The sequence below is a fragment of the Capra hircus genome, chromosome 19 (assembly GCF_001704415.2).
Source record: "Capra hircus breed San Clemente chromosome 19, ASM170441v1, whole genome shotgun sequence".
NCBI lineage: Eukaryota > Metazoa > Chordata > Mammalia > Artiodactyla > Bovidae > Capra > Capra hircus.
This window is the reverse complement of record NC_030826.1, coordinates 18,275,407-18,294,747: the sequence shown is the minus strand read 5'-3', so window position 1 is coordinate 18,294,747 and position 19,341 is coordinate 18,275,407. Positions and strand designations below refer to the sequence as shown.

The 19,341-nt window shown below is 37.3% G+C and overlaps 1 protein-coding gene across 3 annotated transcripts in view; it reads left to right on the top strand.

Annotated features, from left to right (window-relative positions):
* Positions 1-18,902, top strand: part of NF1 (neurofibromin 1) — a 250,845-nt gene extending 231,943 nt beyond the window's left edge. For all 3 annotated transcript variants that reach the window (XM_018064268.1, XM_018064270.1, XM_018064269.1), the window contains 5 exons: positions 78-178; positions 1,709-1,851; positions 2,214-2,260; positions 3,714-3,930; positions 15,228-18,902. In XM_018064268.1, coding sequence (XP_017919757.1) covers positions 78-178; positions 1,709-1,851; positions 2,214-2,260; positions 3,714-3,930; positions 15,228-15,370 — 651 coding nt within the window. In that variant the 3' untranslated portion in view covers positions 15,371-18,902. The remainder of the gene's footprint in view (positions 1-77; positions 179-1,708; positions 1,852-2,213; positions 2,261-3,713; positions 3,931-15,227) is intronic.

Sequence of the window (19,341 nt, the reverse complement as noted above, 5' to 3'; positions counted from 1 at the left end):
GTCCATATTCAGCTTCTCACCAAAACAGATAACAATTCAGCCACAAAATAAAATGTTTTTTGTTTACTTGTTTGCAGGCTACACTAGTGAAATACACCACAGATGAGTTTGATCAACGAATTCTTTATGAATACTTAGCAGAAGCCAGTGTTGTTTTCCCCAAAGTTTTTCCTGTTGTGTAAGTATCTCCACCTGCATTTAACTTTTGTATCTGTCCTGAAGTCAAGTGTTCTATAAAAGTTTAGGAAAAGTATCACCCAGTAGTGTCCACTGATTGTGGAGAGGGAAACATGAGGTAGTGGATAGTGATTTTAGCTTAAAGACAGCGGGTTTAGAGAGACCTAAGATTTGTTTTGGCCTGTCAGTCAGGACAAACATTTTGTTTATCTGGTTGTTTCCATACATTGTTCATTGTGATGAGCATCATTTATTTCCTCACTTAGGAGGAAACTGTTAGATTGCTATTAATGTATTTAAATTAGCATACCTGTTATGGTTCTTTTTTCAGTAGAGCATTTATTTTTAATCCACAGTTGAGTGAAAGCAAAATTGACCTCTTATTTGGGAATGAATTTTATTCTCTCTTAAGGGATGAAATCATATTAGCCTCAAAGTGTTCAAATCTAAATAACCCAAAGAAATTTGGGATCCCCTGGGGAAGGGAATGGCAACCTACTCCAATGTTCTTACCTGGAGAATCCCATGGACAGAGGAGCCTGGCGGGCTACAGTCCATGAGGTCACAGGAGTCAGACACGACTTAGCAACTACACCACCACCACCATTCCTAATGTAGGCCTCCTGTGTGGTGTCGTTATTTCCTTGTTTCTGTTTTATTTGTTTTCATTTATTTATGTGGCTGTGTCTGGTCTCAGTTGCAGCACACAGAATCTTTTAGTTGCAGAATGTGGGATCTAGCTCCCGGTGTGTATGCACGTGTGTGTTCAGTCATGTCCGACTCTTGCCACCCCGTGGACTGTAACCCGCCAGGCTCCTCAGTCCATGGAATTTTCTAGGCAAGTAGAATGGATTACCATTTCCCTCTCCAGGGGATCTTCCCGACCCAGGGATCAAACCGTGTCTCTTAAATCCCCTGCATTGACAGGCAGGCAGATTCTTTACTACTGAGCCACCTGGGAAGCCTTTCTTTTTGTTTAATCTTATTTATAAATGTCAGAGTTTTATGTACTTCGCCCTTGGTTATTTTTATTAATAGAGTGTAGGTGAGTTAGAAATAGTAGATTTCCTTGTAAGTTTGAATTGGATCATATATTCCACCCCCTCCAAGCTAATTTTGTTCTCCTTATTTGATCTGATTCAGCATTTATTAACACTGAGTAATACTAAATTTAGTTTTAACTCCTGGGTATATATCAGTAATCAGCAGGAAGAGATGGTCCTGAAGCATGCTGAGTGGCTGATAGTAGCCAGCTGTGTCTTGAGCAAAGTCAGCATGTATAGTTAAGCATGGTTAAAACTAGTAATGGTAACATTACTAGTTGGTTGCTTTTACCATATTTTTCCTGATGACTATAAATACAGAACAAAACAAGAGAAGCAAATACCTTCATATTACAAAATTTGGAAAAGCACCAAGAAGTTAAAAAAGCACTCATTACTCTCCATTTTTATCACATTGTTCTAGGAAAGAATGTATGTTTTCCAGTATATATTTTCCTTTAAAATGTTCCTCTGTTGACTTTTTTTAGGCACAATTTGTTGGACTCTAAGATCAACACCCTGTTGTCATTGTGCCAAGATCCAAATTTGTTAAATCCGATCCATGGAATTGTGCAGAGTGTGGTGTACCATGAAGAATCCCCACCACAATACCAAACATCTTACCTGCAAAGTAAATAAATGTACCGGGAGGAGGATTGTTGATGAACTCGACACAGGCGTGCTGCTAAAGAATACACTAGCTGAAGAATTTCTTATGAGGAATAGGCTTGTTCATACCTCTCTAATATGCCATTTTCCTACTCTAAATGTTGTGTTCAGTATGATAACTGGTTGACAACTTTTTAACTAAAGTATGTTTTTATACTGAGTGTACTTTCAGTGAATTTTAGTCTACTTTGATACTCATCCTAAAAAAATGATTTTACTGTACATGTAGGTTTTATATATCATCAGCTATATAAATTATTTAATTTCTATTAAGATTAAAAGAGTATCATGCTTGTTATAAGAGTAACATTTGGTTTGTTGCAGGTTTTGGTTTTAATGGCTTATGGAGGTTTGCAGGACCCTTTTCAAAGGTAAGAAAATATATTTTTCTCTACTGACAAAATGAAAATTTTATTTATATAAGTATGCCTGTTTTAAGAACACACAATGTGCTGAAAACCAGAATGATTCACACAAACACATACGTTATTTTTATTAAAAGTTTTTTACCTCAAGATTCTTTCCAAGAGGCAGTACCTTTAATATGTTTATATACTAACTTTTACAAAAAAAAAATAATCAACTAAATTTATGCTTGACTTTTCAGAAAGGTATAATAAACCTCTGTAAACTTTTCTACCTTCAGTCCCTCATGTAATTAATGACCTGGTGGCTCAGACAGTAAAGCGTCTGACTGCAGTGCAGGAGACCTGGGTTCGATCCCTGGGTTGGGAAGATCCCCTGGAGAAGGAAATGGCAACCCACTCCAGTACTCTTGCCTGGAAAATTCCATGGACTGAGGAGCCTGGTAGGCTACAGTCCATGGGATCACAAAGAGTCAGACACGACTGAGCGACTTCAGTTTCAGTTTCAAGGCACACACTTAAGTTATCTTATGATTAGAAAAGAGCATTACATATGGCTGAAATCTACCTCATGACCTGAAATTAATACAGTGTTATATGTCGATTACACCTGTTTTTGAAATTACATAATGAAAAAAAATTTACCTCGTGAAAACATTTTTTTCCTTCCAAGCTGTTGCATTAGATTCACTCTTCCCTGAAATTATCCTCATGTGGTCCATTCAGTTTGTTTTTGATTGGCATTCGTTGATATAGTGTGACATAAATATGTTTTTAATGATTCTCTCTGTATATGCTCTCTCTCCAAATTGACTGAGGTTCCTTGAAGGCAGGACTTCTATTTCTTCCCCTAGTGTAGTGTTCTAGAGATAGCGGTGCCAAATCAATGTAAATAGTGTAAACTTTGTTTTAAAAATTGAGTGTTTAGTTTTATTTTATTTAATTAATACTGAATATCTCTTGATATGCAAAGGCTATCATTTACGTAATGGGCCTGAAGTCACAGAAATAAGTGTGTCATGCAGAAACTTTTGTGGTTTGATTGCCAGTAACCCTCCATTCTCTTCAGAGTGTTTAGTTAGTTGAATCTCTAAATGGCAGCTGGAATGATGCTCTGCTCATTCTCCCTGTTTTGGAAAATAGTCTAGACATCATTCCTGACAATTGGATTGTCTCAGGATTAATTCAGTCTCTGTCTACGTGTGGCCTCCAGTAATTGCAGGTTCATCTGGAAGCCGTAAGTGTAAGCTGAATAAAATTCCCAGTTGTAAGTCCTATGGTAGTCTATATATATTTCATCCCCCCACCCCTGCCTTTTTTAATAATCTGTAGTATAAAAGAAGAAAAACAGCAAGTTAAACCCAAGATAAAAATTGAATTGCTCTTTTTTGGCTTCAAAGGGGATTTAGAAAAAATAAAAAAGAATGGAGCTAAAATAATTTCGTATTTTCCATTACAGCAAACACAAATCCCAGACTATGCTGAGCTTATTGTTAAGTTTCTCGATGCCTTGATTGACACGTATTTGCCTGGAATTGATGAAGAAACCAGTGAGGAGTCCCTCCTGACACCCACATCTCCTTATCCTCCTGCAGTGCAGAGCCAGCTCAGTATTACTGCTAACCTTAACCTTTCTAATTCCATGACCTCACTTGCAACTTCCCAGCATTCCCCAGGTCAGTAAACGTACTCTTTATATAAATTTGAGCAATAATATTACTATACAACATTAGGAATTCCCTTGTTATCAGTTTACAGCAGATTTTGCTCCTTTTTATCATGAAATTCATCTTACATTTCTTCTTTACCTTGTAGCTGATTTGAATTTTGGTTTCTGTAAAGCTTTCTACTTTCAAAGAGTTAACAAAAATACTGACATGTTTATAGAGTATTTACATAAAATATTCCAAGGTTGAAACATTTTTAAGAGTTTAGGCAGGAAAAGTAACCTCAGGGACAGGTAATCCCTGTAAGTGGACAGAATTATAATTCCCTTGCTAGATATACTAATCTTGCCCTAGTGTTTCTGTGTCTCTGACACAGCCTACTTGATCCAAAAAATCTGCAAAGTATAGTAGCATCCCTATTCTGTACTGCCAGCAACAACCTGAAAATCTAGGAGTAAACAAGCAACCAGACAAAAAAGCCACACCAAGAACATAACATCTTAAAGCCCATAAGCATATTCCTTATTCTGAAGTCACTCTTAGGTCCACGTGTGGAAAGTATACCAATTCAACATGCAACTAACAGGTGGATACATTGAGAAATAGCTAATAGCTCGAGTGAGGCTCAGATAAGCAAGATGGCAGAAACAGCAAATGTACAGAACCTTGGGCTCATTCAGTGTCAAAGCAGATGATTTCTTATGATTCTGGTCAACCCTGGAGGTGTTACTCAATTCATTACAGAACTGACACCATTGTGTATATTATAATGACAGTAATAATGAAGGAAGTCTTCCATTGTGGTCATGTTTATACTCAGAAAGATATCTTTCCAAAGTGGTTAAAATTAAAAAGGTTTTGTGTTTAAATTTCCATTATCTGAAAAGTTTACTTATAAAACACTTCATGCTATAAGGAAAAGTTACTAGATGTAGTTAAGTGTTAAGTGGATTTTCTTTTAAAATGCCAAGTAATGTATTATAACTACTTTGTATTGTTCAAGATCCATAAATAGAATTTCCAGTTTATAATCCTGGTTTTGCCTGAATATTTAGACATACATAGTTTTGAAGGTTCTAAAGAACTTGGCAAATCTAGTGCCCAGTTCATACATGTTATAAACGATTATATTAAACAGCTATATTCATCTATGATCTGTTAAGCCTTGGTCAACAACAAAACCTTGGTCAGCAGAGGGAACAAATTATTTGATCTGGCACTTATTTTCACTCACTTTTACTGCAGCTAGTCAGGTTTCCCCTCCCCCCAAAAATAGAAGTCTTGCCAACTTTTCCCCTCTATAACCATGTTACCCTAGGACAGTGTTTCTTCGAGTGTGATCCCAAGATCAGCAGCCTCAGTGTCATTTAAGAGCTTGTGGAAATATGGTTGCTGGAATCCCACTCCACACCTCCTGCACAAGAAACTCCAAGAGTGGGGGCCCAGCGAGCATTTTAACAAACACTCAGGTGATTCTTCCTCACTAGAGTGTGCACAGGCTCTTGCCCCATTATCAGCATTTGAACTATTACAGCCAGGGCAAAACTTTACTGTCTTCTAGATACTGCAGTGACTGCATTCTTTCCCTCATCACCACCCCCTCCCACCCAGCCCCCCATGATAAAGTCTTAGCTCTTTGGAGCTAGAGGCTACTACAGAGGTAATTTAGTTCTGAGCTCACAACGTCATATATGAAGGGGAGACTGGGCTTAGAAGAGCCAAGTGAATTGCTTTATCACACAGTCTTATCTAGAACCAAGGCCAGTGTTCTTTCTACCACATTCATTCCTTCCATGTCTGCCGTCTTTCTTCCTTCCCTTTCCTTGCCTTTTCCTTTTTCTTTCATATAGTCTTATTATTTCCATCTGCCTTACCTAAGTCTACCACGCCTTTTCTTCTGTAGAGCTCTCTATTGTCTAGGTTAGTCAACCACTGAAGTTGATCACCACTAGAAAATCCGTAGACTCTGCCTATATTGATCCTCTTGTTTTTCAAGTTTGGTTCATTTTGACCAACCTTTTGCTTCTTGGGCTACTAAAGAGATGGTAAAGCTGGCAAAATGATTAGTTGTTTTTATATTGATTTTTTTTTTTAATCCAGACTACCAGGGATATTTCTGCCTATTTTTACCCACTGATAGAGACAATAAAATAATCAGATTAAAATAAAGGTACCAGCACACATTCTGGTAGCTGAGGAACTGTTCATGTTCTGTGTTGATTGGACATTAACCATATCATTTGCTTAGAAAAATAGTCCTAGTCTGCATCCTCTTATTTAGAATTGTCTACAAAAATCAAAGAATAGTTATGTGGTTTTGGTTACAGTTTTAAACCTACAATGTCACCTCCAGTAGCTCTCCAAAGATGGCTACTTGAATGGATTATAACATCCTGAAAACCTCTGACTATTCTGAAATGAAACTGAAGTTTAAAAGTAATAGAATTAATTCTTTAGAATAATGGTGTTCAGCATTTTCTCTCTCTAAATTGTATGTCCTTTGGTTTGCCAGATTATTTTACTACATTTTATGAGAGAAAGAGTTTATCTTTTCAACAGACACTTTACTCTTTGATGAAACCCATTTGTATCACTGAATTGTGGATTTATCTCCATGAAAGGATCCTGATTTGTCTATCTGCCTAATTATTGTGTTTTTATCATTTGTACTTAGGTAATATCTCTTACAAGAGTTTATACTTTCTAACTAGGCATGCTGTTTTATATCTTTAGGTCCTTGTAATCTTATATCCCTGCCTCCTCAATTCTTTGTGGAACCGAGTTTGCTGATGTCAAAGGGCTAAAAGAAGTGATTAATCTAATCCAGATTCACAGCTCGCTCCAGCATTTTAACTTTGGTATTTAGTTGAATAGAAAACAGAATATTTCCCTGTCTCCACTTTCATCAGCCATGTGCTAAGCAGAAGTATTTAAAGAATCCCTGTGTCTCTCCCTGAAATGGACCATAGGTGTTGCTTGCCATTAATTACCCAAAATCAACCCACACTGGTCTACTGAATTTTAAGCAGGTGTAAGCTCTGTTGCTTTATGTCAAAAAGCAAAAAACGCTGATGTGCACACAGCTCAAACTTTGCTTCAAACTTCCCATCAGTTTAAGACTTTGCCTTCTGGATCTTTGGTACTTAGCAGGATTGACCGCTAAGCTGTATCGTCTTTTTGTCCCCAATATTCTCTGCCATCAAATTAGCTACATAAGAAATTCATGAACTCCCTAGTCCTCCCCATTAAGCATTAAACCTTATTTAAGTAAAAATTATGATGATAATTCAGTAAGTCACCATCTTCTGAGGAAGTGGCAGTCATTTACATAAAGCCAGTGTCTCTGAGAATGCATTCTTCTTGACAGATGATTGTAGGCCATTTGTCTCTCCTCTTAACACAAGGAGGATTGCTTTATGTTTTATATTTTTATATATGAAGATACATAAATGACTGTCTTCTGACTCCACTCCTCGCAGAAATTGAATTTGGTATCCATGGAGCCAGTGGAGTATACTCAAGAGTTCATTGCATGTGAAATTGTGTTAACTTTTAGCCAAATGAACATAGAACTTTGTCTCTTCAGATTTTCCCACATGCCATATCAGAACCTTGAAGAGAATCTATAACATTTACTCTTTGATAAATAAGAATATTTCAAATTTGATATTGTGATCCATTCTTTGGTCCAGAGTAGCTGAGCTCGACATGAATTGAAGTACCAGGATTAGAGCTAGAAAATTAAAATGTTATCTACTAAAAATGCTGTATATGGGACTTTCTCTTGCTTAAGAAAGCCATAAGTGGCTCTCTTAACAGGGTGAGCAAAGATGCCTTTTTAAAACCATGTTATGAGTGCTTTATAACCATTTCAAGTATGCATTTCAAATACAGTCTTCCTGTATCCTCTTCAGATGTTAAAGAGCAAGTATACTAGAAATAAATATCCAGATGGCATGATATGGATTTGGTGGGCTGTGGTCCACGGGCCCGCAGAGTCAGACGCAACTGAGCACACGAGCAGTAGTTGCTGGATGACAGTATCCATTAAAAAGAAACTGAGTAGGTTCATCTACAGTATATTAAAGTTCAATTTGTACTCTACTGAGACCTCCCAATATTTTTCACACTGTTATTTAATTCAGTAAACACTCAAACTCCTATATCGTAGGTATTCAGTAGGTACTCCAGAACATTTAAAGATGTCAGAGACCCTGGTCCCCAGAGACTTGGCAGTTTTTGCCTATGGATCTCATTATTCAGTTTCAGCTGAAGTTGTTATTTCCTTCCGAGGCATGTTTAACAAATCCTTTGTGTACACAAGTTCTTTGATTTTTAAGTACAAGATTAATACTATAATACTCTGTAGAAAATAACCCCAAATCCATATTTTGTCTTGAATTATCACAGATGTTCATTGTTTACTACATGCAAGGGACTCTGTTAAACCAAGGGAAGTGGGGGCACTAATAAGCCATGCGACCTGCCCTCGAATAGATTTCAGAACAGTGAGAGTGGTGGGGTATACAGAGTATCCTGTTTTGACCTCTTTTGTGACCTTTTGTACTTATATTGTACCTTACAGTTATAAAGTATTCTGATCATTCAAAGGGACATCTGTTTGGAAAAATCAGGTGATAATCATGGCTAAAGTTTTAATAATATATTTTTTACCTGAAAAATATGTGAGATGTATATTACATTTTTTAGCAAAAATAAGCCTATGATCTATTTAAAATATTTTTTCACTTGAAAAAAAATCTTAATTTTTTTCTTTGATCAGCTTATTTTACTGTTAGTATTACAGCGTGAATATTTTTAGAGCAAAGACCTAGCTAGTGGAACTTTATTTTAAATTCACTTCTTTCATTTCATTTTGGGTCTGTGTCCAATCTGTCAGTTATTCAGTCCTTTTGGTTCTGTAAGGTAGACCTCCCTCCCTGAAAGCTGGGTGGATCAGCTAGGAATTCTAAGGACTCTGACCCCCCAGTAGTACTGACAGCTGTGTGCAGAAAGGGTCAGTTTATCAAAACCATTTCTGCAAAGAGTATACTTAGTCATACTTCTGGTGTGTTTACCAGGTTTAATATGTCGCCCTCTTAGAAGAAACGTAAGATGCCTCTATTTTGAGACTACTTAAAGTCTCCAAAGTCATTTTTTTTAATGTTTTATGAAACTACTTATGGTAGTGCAGACCTTTATTTGGTATATTCTTGATTTATTTTTCTTCTTTTTCTTGGTTATCACATTCTATTTAAGGGAGAAAAATCATTTTAAACTGAGCAACTGGTTGGTATAATTTCTGCAAATTTTCCACTTCATTTTTTAATGTAATTCTTGATTTACACTAAAATCCTTCTAATAAGGGTGGTAAAAACACATCTGTCTGTAAAATTGTAAGTTCTACCATTTATTAATATTTAGAGTTGGTAATATTTAGGAAATAAGCAGTCAGTTCAATAATTAAAACTAGAATCCTCCTGAAAAACCAAGAAAATTAATAATTATCCAGTATCTAATCATATTTCACCCTTTAAAAATCTTATGAACATCACTCACTTTTGTTTTCTCTTCCATTCTGTGTCTGTGAAGCTTCTCTGCCTTGCTCTAAATCAGCAGTTTTCATGCAGCTGTTCCCTCATCAAGGTACTCTTTACTTTTGTCATCTTTGCACGAATTACTGCTTACCCTGCGCTCATCCCGGGCACATGGCATGAGACTTCATTCACCAATCCCTGTAAGCAGAGTCTGGCTCAGGCACATAAAGGACTTATAAGGCCATTCCTGTAAGGTCTGAATGCCTCTGGCACTGCAGGGCCAGGACTCGACTTGGTGGAAGAGCTGCCCAGGTTTCCCGAACACTGAAGATGCTGTCCTGGCCCTGAACTAACACAGGCAGGTTAACAGGAAGCTCCAGGGAGAGTTACTGGAGCAAGGAGGGTATGCGGTGTGGGGAAGAATTTTTAGCTTAGAAAGTATTTATTTTCCCTAAGTATGAAGCTAACCCCAGCGTTTCCTTAGAAGTTAAAGCTGGCTGTCTTTTTTAATCATCTGTGCTAAAAAAAGGAAAGAATGTGGTCCTTAGTTAGCTCAAAGGACTAAGAAGAAAAAAGTGTGATGCAGTTATGTCTCATTTATAAAAGATGCCTTTTCTTTCTTTTACTCTTCAGTAATTAATATACAGAAAGATTAGACCTGTATAGAAAAAGAGGTGTTAGCAATTGATGAAAATCCATTACACATATTTTTAAAGTTCCTATAGTTAATCTTTTATATATCTAGCTCGAAAGATTAATAATTCTAAATATATAATTAACACATCTCCATCAGTGTATTTACTAGTAGCGCTAGTGGTAAAGAACCCACCTGCCAATGCAGGAGACTCAAGAGATGTAGGTCTGATCCCTGGGTTGGGAAGATCCCCTGGAGGAGGGCATGGCAGCCCGCTTGGGTGTTCTTGCCTGGAGAATCCCATGGAAGGGGCACCTGGGGAACTGCAGCCTCTAGGGGCTCACAGAGTCAGGCAGCCCTGAAGCCACTGAGCACAGCACGCACCCAAGAAGCAGCTGGAGCTCTCTTTTTTCTCCCAGGAGGACTTAACGGCATTTCTTGTTTATTTACATTAGCTTCAGTAACTTTAAAAAGTCCAGTATAAAATTCAAGTCCTATGCGTTTGTTGTAAAACTGCTTTTAGTACTTCACTTTTTTTTTTTTCCCAGTTATTAGGATCATCGTAGTTGGTGTAGTAATTATGTACACAAAATCTTCACCTAGCTAATCTGATTCTTCTAACAATCCTTTGAAATAGGCACATCTACTGTTAATTTTAATTGCCAGTTTAAGAACTGAAACAAAATAAGAGTTCTCATCCAGACAGACTGGACCCTGGGTCTTCTGATGGGCCTCATTATATATGTAACAAATGAGCCCTCTGACACCTTTGCCTTCTTGTAGATGCAATAAGAATTTTCTGATAGGTTTGCCATAAGATACATGTGATAAACTAAGCAGGGCAGATTCAGGGACCTTACTGGAGCCCTGTGCAGGTGGCAGGAGATTTGGATTATTATTAAGTTTTTCATTTTCTTCCTCAGTTTCTCAAGAACTAAAAAGGATTTGATCCTTTTATTTTTTCATGAAAATATTAGATTCCAGTTTGAGAGATCATTTTGGTATTTAAAAAACAGGTGACTTTAAGTATTTTATTATTTGTCGAGATGGAACTATATCCTAGTTGTCAAAGTAAACCCTGATACCTGCCTTCAAGGAACTCATGTTTGAGCAGGGGAGGTAGATATATAATGGATATACGTTATTTAACTATAGTGTAATGATTGTTTTCCCACTTATTCAATTCAGTGAATTTTGGCCAATAACACCTTTTACTTAGGATTTCATCTTTACCTGAAACCACTACAGTTCATTGAAGCACAGTGCTTATTAATACACTGCTGTGAAAAATTTTCAGCTTCTTCTGCCCTGCATGTTTGTAACTGGCTGCATGTTTAAGAGCAGCATATCTAAGGGAATTTAAATTAGTAAGTCAAGACTACAGAGGTTTTTAACCTTTTATTTCACTTGAGTGGTGGCCTCCAAGTTTCTGTCACTTCATGGATTTCTGCTTTTGTGCCCACTGAGAGTCGGAAGGGAAGGCCAGTGCTTAGGGGCATAAGAGACCAGGATACAAAGCCTCCAAGAGGCTTTGATGAGTGGGAGTGTAGGACCAAGGTCTGCTCACTAATATAAAATGTCATGTGTACCAAAGCAGGGTGGATCTGTCTCCATTTAGGCAATTGGGCTGATAATCTGAGAGCTTTTCCTATAGAATATCAAGACCAAATCCTTCACTAGCTTCTAGAAAGGTTTCTAGTTTTAAGAGGATTGAAAAGAAGAATGCTGCCAAAATTCTCAAAAGTGAGAATTAAGCTTAGAAACCAGGATACTAGGATCATTCTGTTTCATACTAACTTGGCTTTTTTCAACATGCTATTTTTAATATAAATGTAATGCTTTTTAAAATTGATTTTACAAAAGCCTCCAAGATTTGTATGTCAGCTTCTCCTTTGATCCTTAGAATAAAACATTTTTGCTGTGAAATCGAACTTCGGAATCACCATCATGCCGCATTTACCTGTGTGTGACTTGTAGGGTTGGATCACTCAGTAGGAAGAAAACACACACAAAAAAACACAAAATGAATTGAGATGAAAATTGAATTTGAAAGTAAAAATGGGACATCCACCTCTCACATAGCATTGAAACTTTGGGTTATAAGTGACAGTCCTAAGTCAGTGATACTATAAAATTTTTAATTAAAAGGAACATATCTGCGTAAGGGGAAAAAATTAGAAATTCAGCAGAATAGAATAAAAAAGTCACCTATAATCCCACCACTCTAAGATAATCACTGTTTATTAACATTGTGGTGCCTCTCCTTCTAATTTCTCTTCTTTATGTAGTTGAAATCACAGTAGGTGTAAAACTTTATTGCTTGTTCTTAGCCTTAACATTTAAAATTTTATTTAGAGGTCTGAAGGTTATTTGCTTAACAAAATAGGAAGTGAAATACTCTTAGTATATCTTTGAAGAAATCTTCACCCTAGTGACTTACTCTGATTATATAAGAATTAAACTGAACAGACCCTTGTCCTCAGATGGAAGCTTTGCCTCCTTGCAGTGTGATGACTGCTCCCCTAATCCCCATCCCCAGAAAGAGCCATAGTCTACCCAGGGGTGTGACTTCACCAAAGGTGGTCACACAAGAAGGGGCCCCAGGGTGGGAGATTGCTGGCAGAGGGCCACCAGCTCTCTGGTGGTTGACACTGTGTCCCTCCTGATGACCGTCTCTTGATTGTTTCAAACTCTTATCTTTAAAGTTCCAGTTTTGCCTGAGTCTTACTTCCTATTAAGGAAATAACCCTAGATAAGGAACTGTTGGACTTGAACTTGTAGGCCACATGCAGATTTGAGGAAAGGGAAGGTCAAATACATAGACAAGTTCATGATCCTTTCAGACAGAAGAAGCTAAAAACGGCATTGTCTTTTCCAGTAAAAATATGGTGCAGCCACACTGGCGATCAGAGGGGTTGATGCTTTTTGACTCTCCCCAGTTGCAGCCATCACATTTAAAACTGGCAACATTCTGTTCAACCAATGTTTGTTGAAAAAGACATCAACTAGATATTAGAGAAAAACAAAAATGAGTAATAAATTATCTTTGCCCTTCTAGGTGCTTTTATTCTAGTAGGGAAAATATGACATATACATAAGTTGTGATAATATAGACAAAATATAAATGCCATATAAAAGCAAGGAGAATGCATCATGAAAGAAACAGAAATTAGAAAAAAATGCAGGTTGCCCTTTATCTTGTAGCCATCAGTAAGGCAACTGAAAGAGCTGCACACACATCACAGAGTGCTGGGTGCGTTCAAAAGATGATAAGCAGCCTTCTTTCAATTTTGATATTTCTTTTCTAAATAGCTCTGGAGAAGATTCAAATAAATGTGCAGAAGAGAATAAAAATCATCCAGAGTGCTGTCACCCAGAGAAAAGTTGTTTGAACATCACAGTGTATTTTCTTCCATTTATCTTCCTACCCATAGGATTAGATCAAAACAGATTCATTGCAGGTTCACTGCCCTTGGCTCCCAGAGAGGTGCTGCTGGCACTTGTAATGCTGCACTCACACTCCCAGCCCAGTGCACTTTTCCACGTGCCTGCGTTCCTTTGATAAACTCAAGACAGCAACCCTCTAGTATTCAAGGCTGACTCCAAACGGAGGATGTGTGGCTCCTAGGAGGTCATCACAGAGCCATTTTCTGTTCATGAGCCAACAGGCAGATGTATGGATCTTTGTATATTTTCAGTCACATAAATACTTTTTGACTTGACGTACTATTTTTTGTCCAAAAATAGAATTTTTTTCCACTCTCAAATTTACTCTTTATTTTAAAATTCAGATGGTACAGGTAAGAATAAAGTAGGGAATTCCCTAGTGTCCCAGTGGTTAGCACTCCCCACTTCCATTACAAGGGACATGGGTTCGAGGAACTAAAATCCCGAAAGTCACATGGCACAGCCAAAAAATAATAAATTAAAAATTACCTGAAATCATACCATCCAGTAATAATATATTTTGGCAGATGTTTTCCCAGCCTTTTTTTTCCTTCCTGTAAGTGGATTTCTTTTCCCCCTACTCCCAAATTATGGTCATTTTTCTATATTAGTAAATATCAGTCATTTGCTACATTTTGTTACATTTTGCTATAAATGGCTTAAATTTTGCTACAAACGACTAAAATACTTTTTGCTTTGCCACTAGTAGTTAAGCTAAAGGTGGGTATAATTGGTCTAATTATTTTAGTAAATTTTATTAAAGTATGACAGAAAAGCACACAGATTATAAATTACAACCTAATGAATTTTTAAGAAGTAAACATACTTAAAAATCCAGCATCCAGATCAAGAAACAGAAGATCACCAGCACCCCCAAGAAACCATCCTCATACCCTCTTCCAGTCACTCCTTCCCCAGAGGCAACCACTATCCTGTGACCTGTCTAATCTGAAATCTTTACTCATCCGATGAGTAAAAATATACCCTGTTTTTTGCTTCTTGTCACTTTATGGAGTTACTAATCAGATCATTTATAAAATACATTGTAGGGCCCTGTTTGGGGAGGTTTAATCTCCTCCGTGAGAGAAGTAAATGGCAACTGTTAAGGTGTAGAACAAAAAATGACTTGGCAGAGTTGAAAAGATCAAAGCAAAAATTCTGCTGTATGACCTTTAGGATATATTATTTTCTTAATCAATATTTGAGTTCCTTTGGGGTAGGCACTATGAATTTGAGAAGAAAAAGCATCTCCCTTTCTTTGAAATGGCATATTTCCGTAGCTTTGGCAATTACAGAATATATCCTGTGTATAAACAACTAGTAAGGCTACATGGCCCTCTGCTGGAAACTTCTGGTATGATTTGGAGGAAGGCATTCTAGTCTGGTGACTGCTAGCCTTTCATTCAGCTCAAGCCTGCCTGCCTCTGGCTTTTCCTTGCAACTTCTCTGGTTTTTCTTTTGTTTTTTTTCCCCTCTTACGCTATTTTTCTGCTGTGATAGCAAATTTTGCTTAACAAAGTGTGAGGTGTGTAAACCTCAAGATCTTTGTAAACACTCTAGCAGTTGACTCTTAAAATGAATGCAAAAACAATAGACTAGGTTGTATCTCATTTACAAATTGTGAGATTCAGTCCTGGAGCTTAACACCAGAGGAGAAGAGGGTAACTGGCTGCTTCGTTTCTCTCCAGGAATCGACAAGGAGAATGTTGAACTCTCCCCCACCACTGGGCACTGTAACAGTGGACGAACTCGCCATGGATCCGCAAGCCAGGTGCAGAAGCAGAGAAGTGCTGGCAGTTTCAAACGTAATAGCATTAAGAAGATCGTGTGAAGCTTTCTTTCTTTCCTTTTTCAAACAGACTTAACTGACACGGGCTCTTCACTAGTGACCCCTCACCACCGTGCTGTGATGCTGCACTTCATGTTTTCTGACGAGCCCATCCAGTCTGCCATGTTGCCAGATGATCAACTCTTGGAAGCATTGCCTAAATTTAATGCTGCTTTTTTCTTTAACCTTTTTTTTTTTTTTTTTACTTTCGGTGTGTCTGATTTAAGCAAGTGTTCAGAACAGCTGCAAAGAGAGTGGGCAGTCAGGACACTTGAACTGAGAACATCCCAATTGTGAGAGAGGATGAATTCTTGAATACTGCTACTACTGGCCAGCTATGAAAGCCATTTGCACAGAGCTCTGCCTTCTATGTTTTCCCCTTCTTCAACATACAAAGTAAAGTGTTAGTCTTATTTACACACTTTTCAAGATAGAAGTTTATGGGAGAAATAATATTATAACCCCAGTATGTTTAATCTGACTTTTAGCTGTGGACTTTTTTTTACCTTTCAAAACTGAAGAACCATAGAGGTCAAGCCTCAGTGACTTCACACCATAAAGCCACAGGCAAGGTACTTTGGGGTGGGGGGGAGGGTGGAGGGATTTAGTATTTTGTAGTGGGTTCTTAAGAAATACTAACACTTGAGTATTAGCAATAATTACAGGAAATAAACATAACCACATATATCTTAACATTACTGAATTAAAGAGATGAGTTCTGAGGCCTTATCCAAACTCAGTCAGTCATCCAAACTAGTTTATATTTTTCTCCAGTTGATTATCTTTTAATCTTTAAATATGCTAAAAGTCATTTTTTGTTTTTGTAAACCAAAACTATACTAAGTATAGTAATTATACATTTTCCCCTTCCTCCTCTTCTTTCCTAAATAATTCTAAGCAGGGTAATCAGTGAACAAAGTGTCGAAAATTGTTCCTAGAAGGTAATTTCGTAGATGGTTGCATTAGCTCCATACAAAATGGAATGGTACGTGACTATTAGAGTAGATGATGCTTTTATTTTGTTTAATATTTTTCCCAGAAACATAGAGTATGGTGTATATTATCAAAAGTTTTTTTGATGAGATGTATTTTAAATGTCTTGTTATCTTTCCTCTCCCCTCCAAAAAATCAGGAATCTCTTTAGCAAAACATTTCGGTTCTATATGATAGAATTGCGTTTAATCACTGTGAAAAGACTGGTCAGCCTGCATTATTACAACAATAGGGGACCTTAAGCGCTGCTGCTATGCTGAATGGTGTGGATTATCATGGCATTGGAATTTTCCATAGTAATGCAGATCCAATTTTTTATGGTACCTGCAGTATGCAAAATAATTTGACTTCAGTGACTATATTAGTATCTGGATGTTCCAATTTAGGACTAAACCATATTTATTACAAGCAGATATTATCCCGCTATTCCTGGGCTCCCTTTATATGTTAAGATGTAATGGCTTTGGGAGGGGAAAAGAAACCTAGGGGAGGGGGAGTTTCCGAAAGTGCTGTTTCATGAGTGGATTTCAGTAAATTAAATTCCACAGCTAAATCAATAAATAATGGTACATTTAAGTGTTCTGATTTTAATAATATAACACATTTCACATTTATCCACACAGTAACAATGTAATATGTTAATGTAAATAAAATTGCTTTTGATATTCAGAAATAACAAGAATTTAATTTTTTTAATTTGTTTATAGTCCTGGGAAAAGTAAGAACCATTTGCCAAAATTAAAAAAAAGAAAAAACTTTAGTGCTAATAGTTATTTTGACCCTGAATTGTTGGAAAATATTGAAGATACATGCAATTAACTAAACTTTTACTTTTAACTATTGTAGAGGCTTCATTAGAATAGAGTGTTGTAATAACAGAGCAACTAAGATGACAAGGAAGTAAGACCAGAGCTGAATTTAGAAATAGATCTTTAACAGCCTGGTGCCAAGAATGCCGAGCTGCTGGTAAGGTCCATGTCTTCCCACAGCCCAGAGCTTCTGGGGTGGGCACCCTGGCTCCTGGAATGTGAGCTTTTAATAATTTTGGTTCTCTGTTTTTCCCTCTTTGTTGGTTGGTTTGGTGCAATGACCATGGGTAGTGTTATGCTATTTTGCTTCTCCCATCAAAACAAACTTCCAACGCTTTACCACTAAAAGATATTGATCTTTCCATAAACAAGTTTTCCAGGGTATGTTATTTCTTAAATTTATTAATTAACTTCCCTCTAGTGTAATGAAGGGAGTGAATTCAGTTGAAGTACCTCATGAAATGATCTGCATTGCATAAATCAGAACTGAACCTTCTTTGAATTGCAGAAATATTTTTGACCAGTACATCCTGGAAATTTGAAAACTTATTAAGGTTTAAGGTTCACCTTGTTTAAAGAACTTCTGACTTTTGAGGAGAATCTAGCTTTCCAAGAAACTAAAATGAACATGAGGTAAATCTCACCAATATGCTTCCCCTGGAGAAATGAAACTTTTTTAGGCCTCATACTTATAACCTGCACAAGAAATTCTGAAGTTTACAGCAGGTTGCCTATTCTGCATAATCTGATGTAAGTTCTATAAATTAATTTGTTTTGGGTTTGTAGATGTTTCCCCTGACTTTTTAAAAAGGAAAACACTAACTCACCATTTTTTGCTCATGATCTCCCTGCTTTATCACCCCCGCTGTCCCAGGGGTGTGCTCTTCTTTGCCAGCCTTGAGACCTGGTTCTCTCGCTTTGGGGGACATGGCCGATGCTCTCTCCTGCGTCCACTCAGCACCTGTCGCTACTGGGGGCCGGCTCCATGCAGGTCCTAGGCCAGGGCTGAGGATGCCGGAGAGAACAGCCAGGGGATGCTGTCCTAGGGGAGACGGCATGAAAGCCGGCAACCCACCCTGCTGAGTGGGTTTTAGGGTTCTCAGTTTCGTTTTGGCTTTTCTCTTTGTTTTTTGGTTTTGTTTTTACATCCTACCCCTAACCCAGGCATAATGAGGCATGTCTTATTCAATGTTATGCAATGGACTTATACAAAAATTCACTCTTAGTGTCAGCCACACAGTTTTTTTTTTTTAATGCAGTATATTCACCTGTAAATAATTTGTGTAAAATTTGACAGAAAAGTATATTTACTACACTGTAAATACATGTGATGATATATTGTATTATTTTGCTTTTTTGTAAAGCAGTTAGTTGCTGTACATGGATAACAAACAAAAAATTTGATTATTCTCGTGTTAGTATTGTTAACTTCTTCCTGCGACTGCGTTACATCATTTAAAGCAAATGCTGTGTACTGTAAACTTACATTGTATATGGTAACCTCCTCTCTTTTCTGTTCAGGCCCAAACTCTGGCAGTCCCCTTGTCTACAGCCTCGTTAATACCGTAAGCAGTTGTACGCCAGCAGGAGAAATGCTGCCCAACAGACAAAACCCACCATTGTAGGGGAGAACTGTAGAAACCCATTTCAGATCACTGTTGTTCCCATCCCATTCTCCTCCCTGTGTATGTACTCCTCCCCCTTTTTTTAAGTAAAATGTAAATTCAATCTGCTCTAAGATGTGGGGAGTTATTTAATTTCTTCACATGCATCAGCTCTCTCTTCTTACTTGCCCCCTACTCCTCCCTGATCTTTTGAAACATTAAGGCCATTTCCTTTCTTTTAAGGATGTCTTGGATTCTTAAACCACCACCACTACCACCCCCTACCCTGCCATGGGAAAGACCTTTCTAGTTCCAGAACTTCTCTCTCAACTAAAGGTAAAATAATTTTGGTGAAATGCATAGAGGAGAAAAAAGTTTCCCTTGAGTCTGAAAATTAGACTGATAAATTGATAGGAGGAAAGCCTACACATTTACTTAGTATACATTTTATATGACAGAAGCCTTTAAAAAGAGATGAGAAGACCCCCCCCAAAAAAAAAAAAGAAAAAAAAAAAACAGTTAAAACCTGAATATTTCTATCCTAGGTTTGATGAAGAGTGGGCATCAT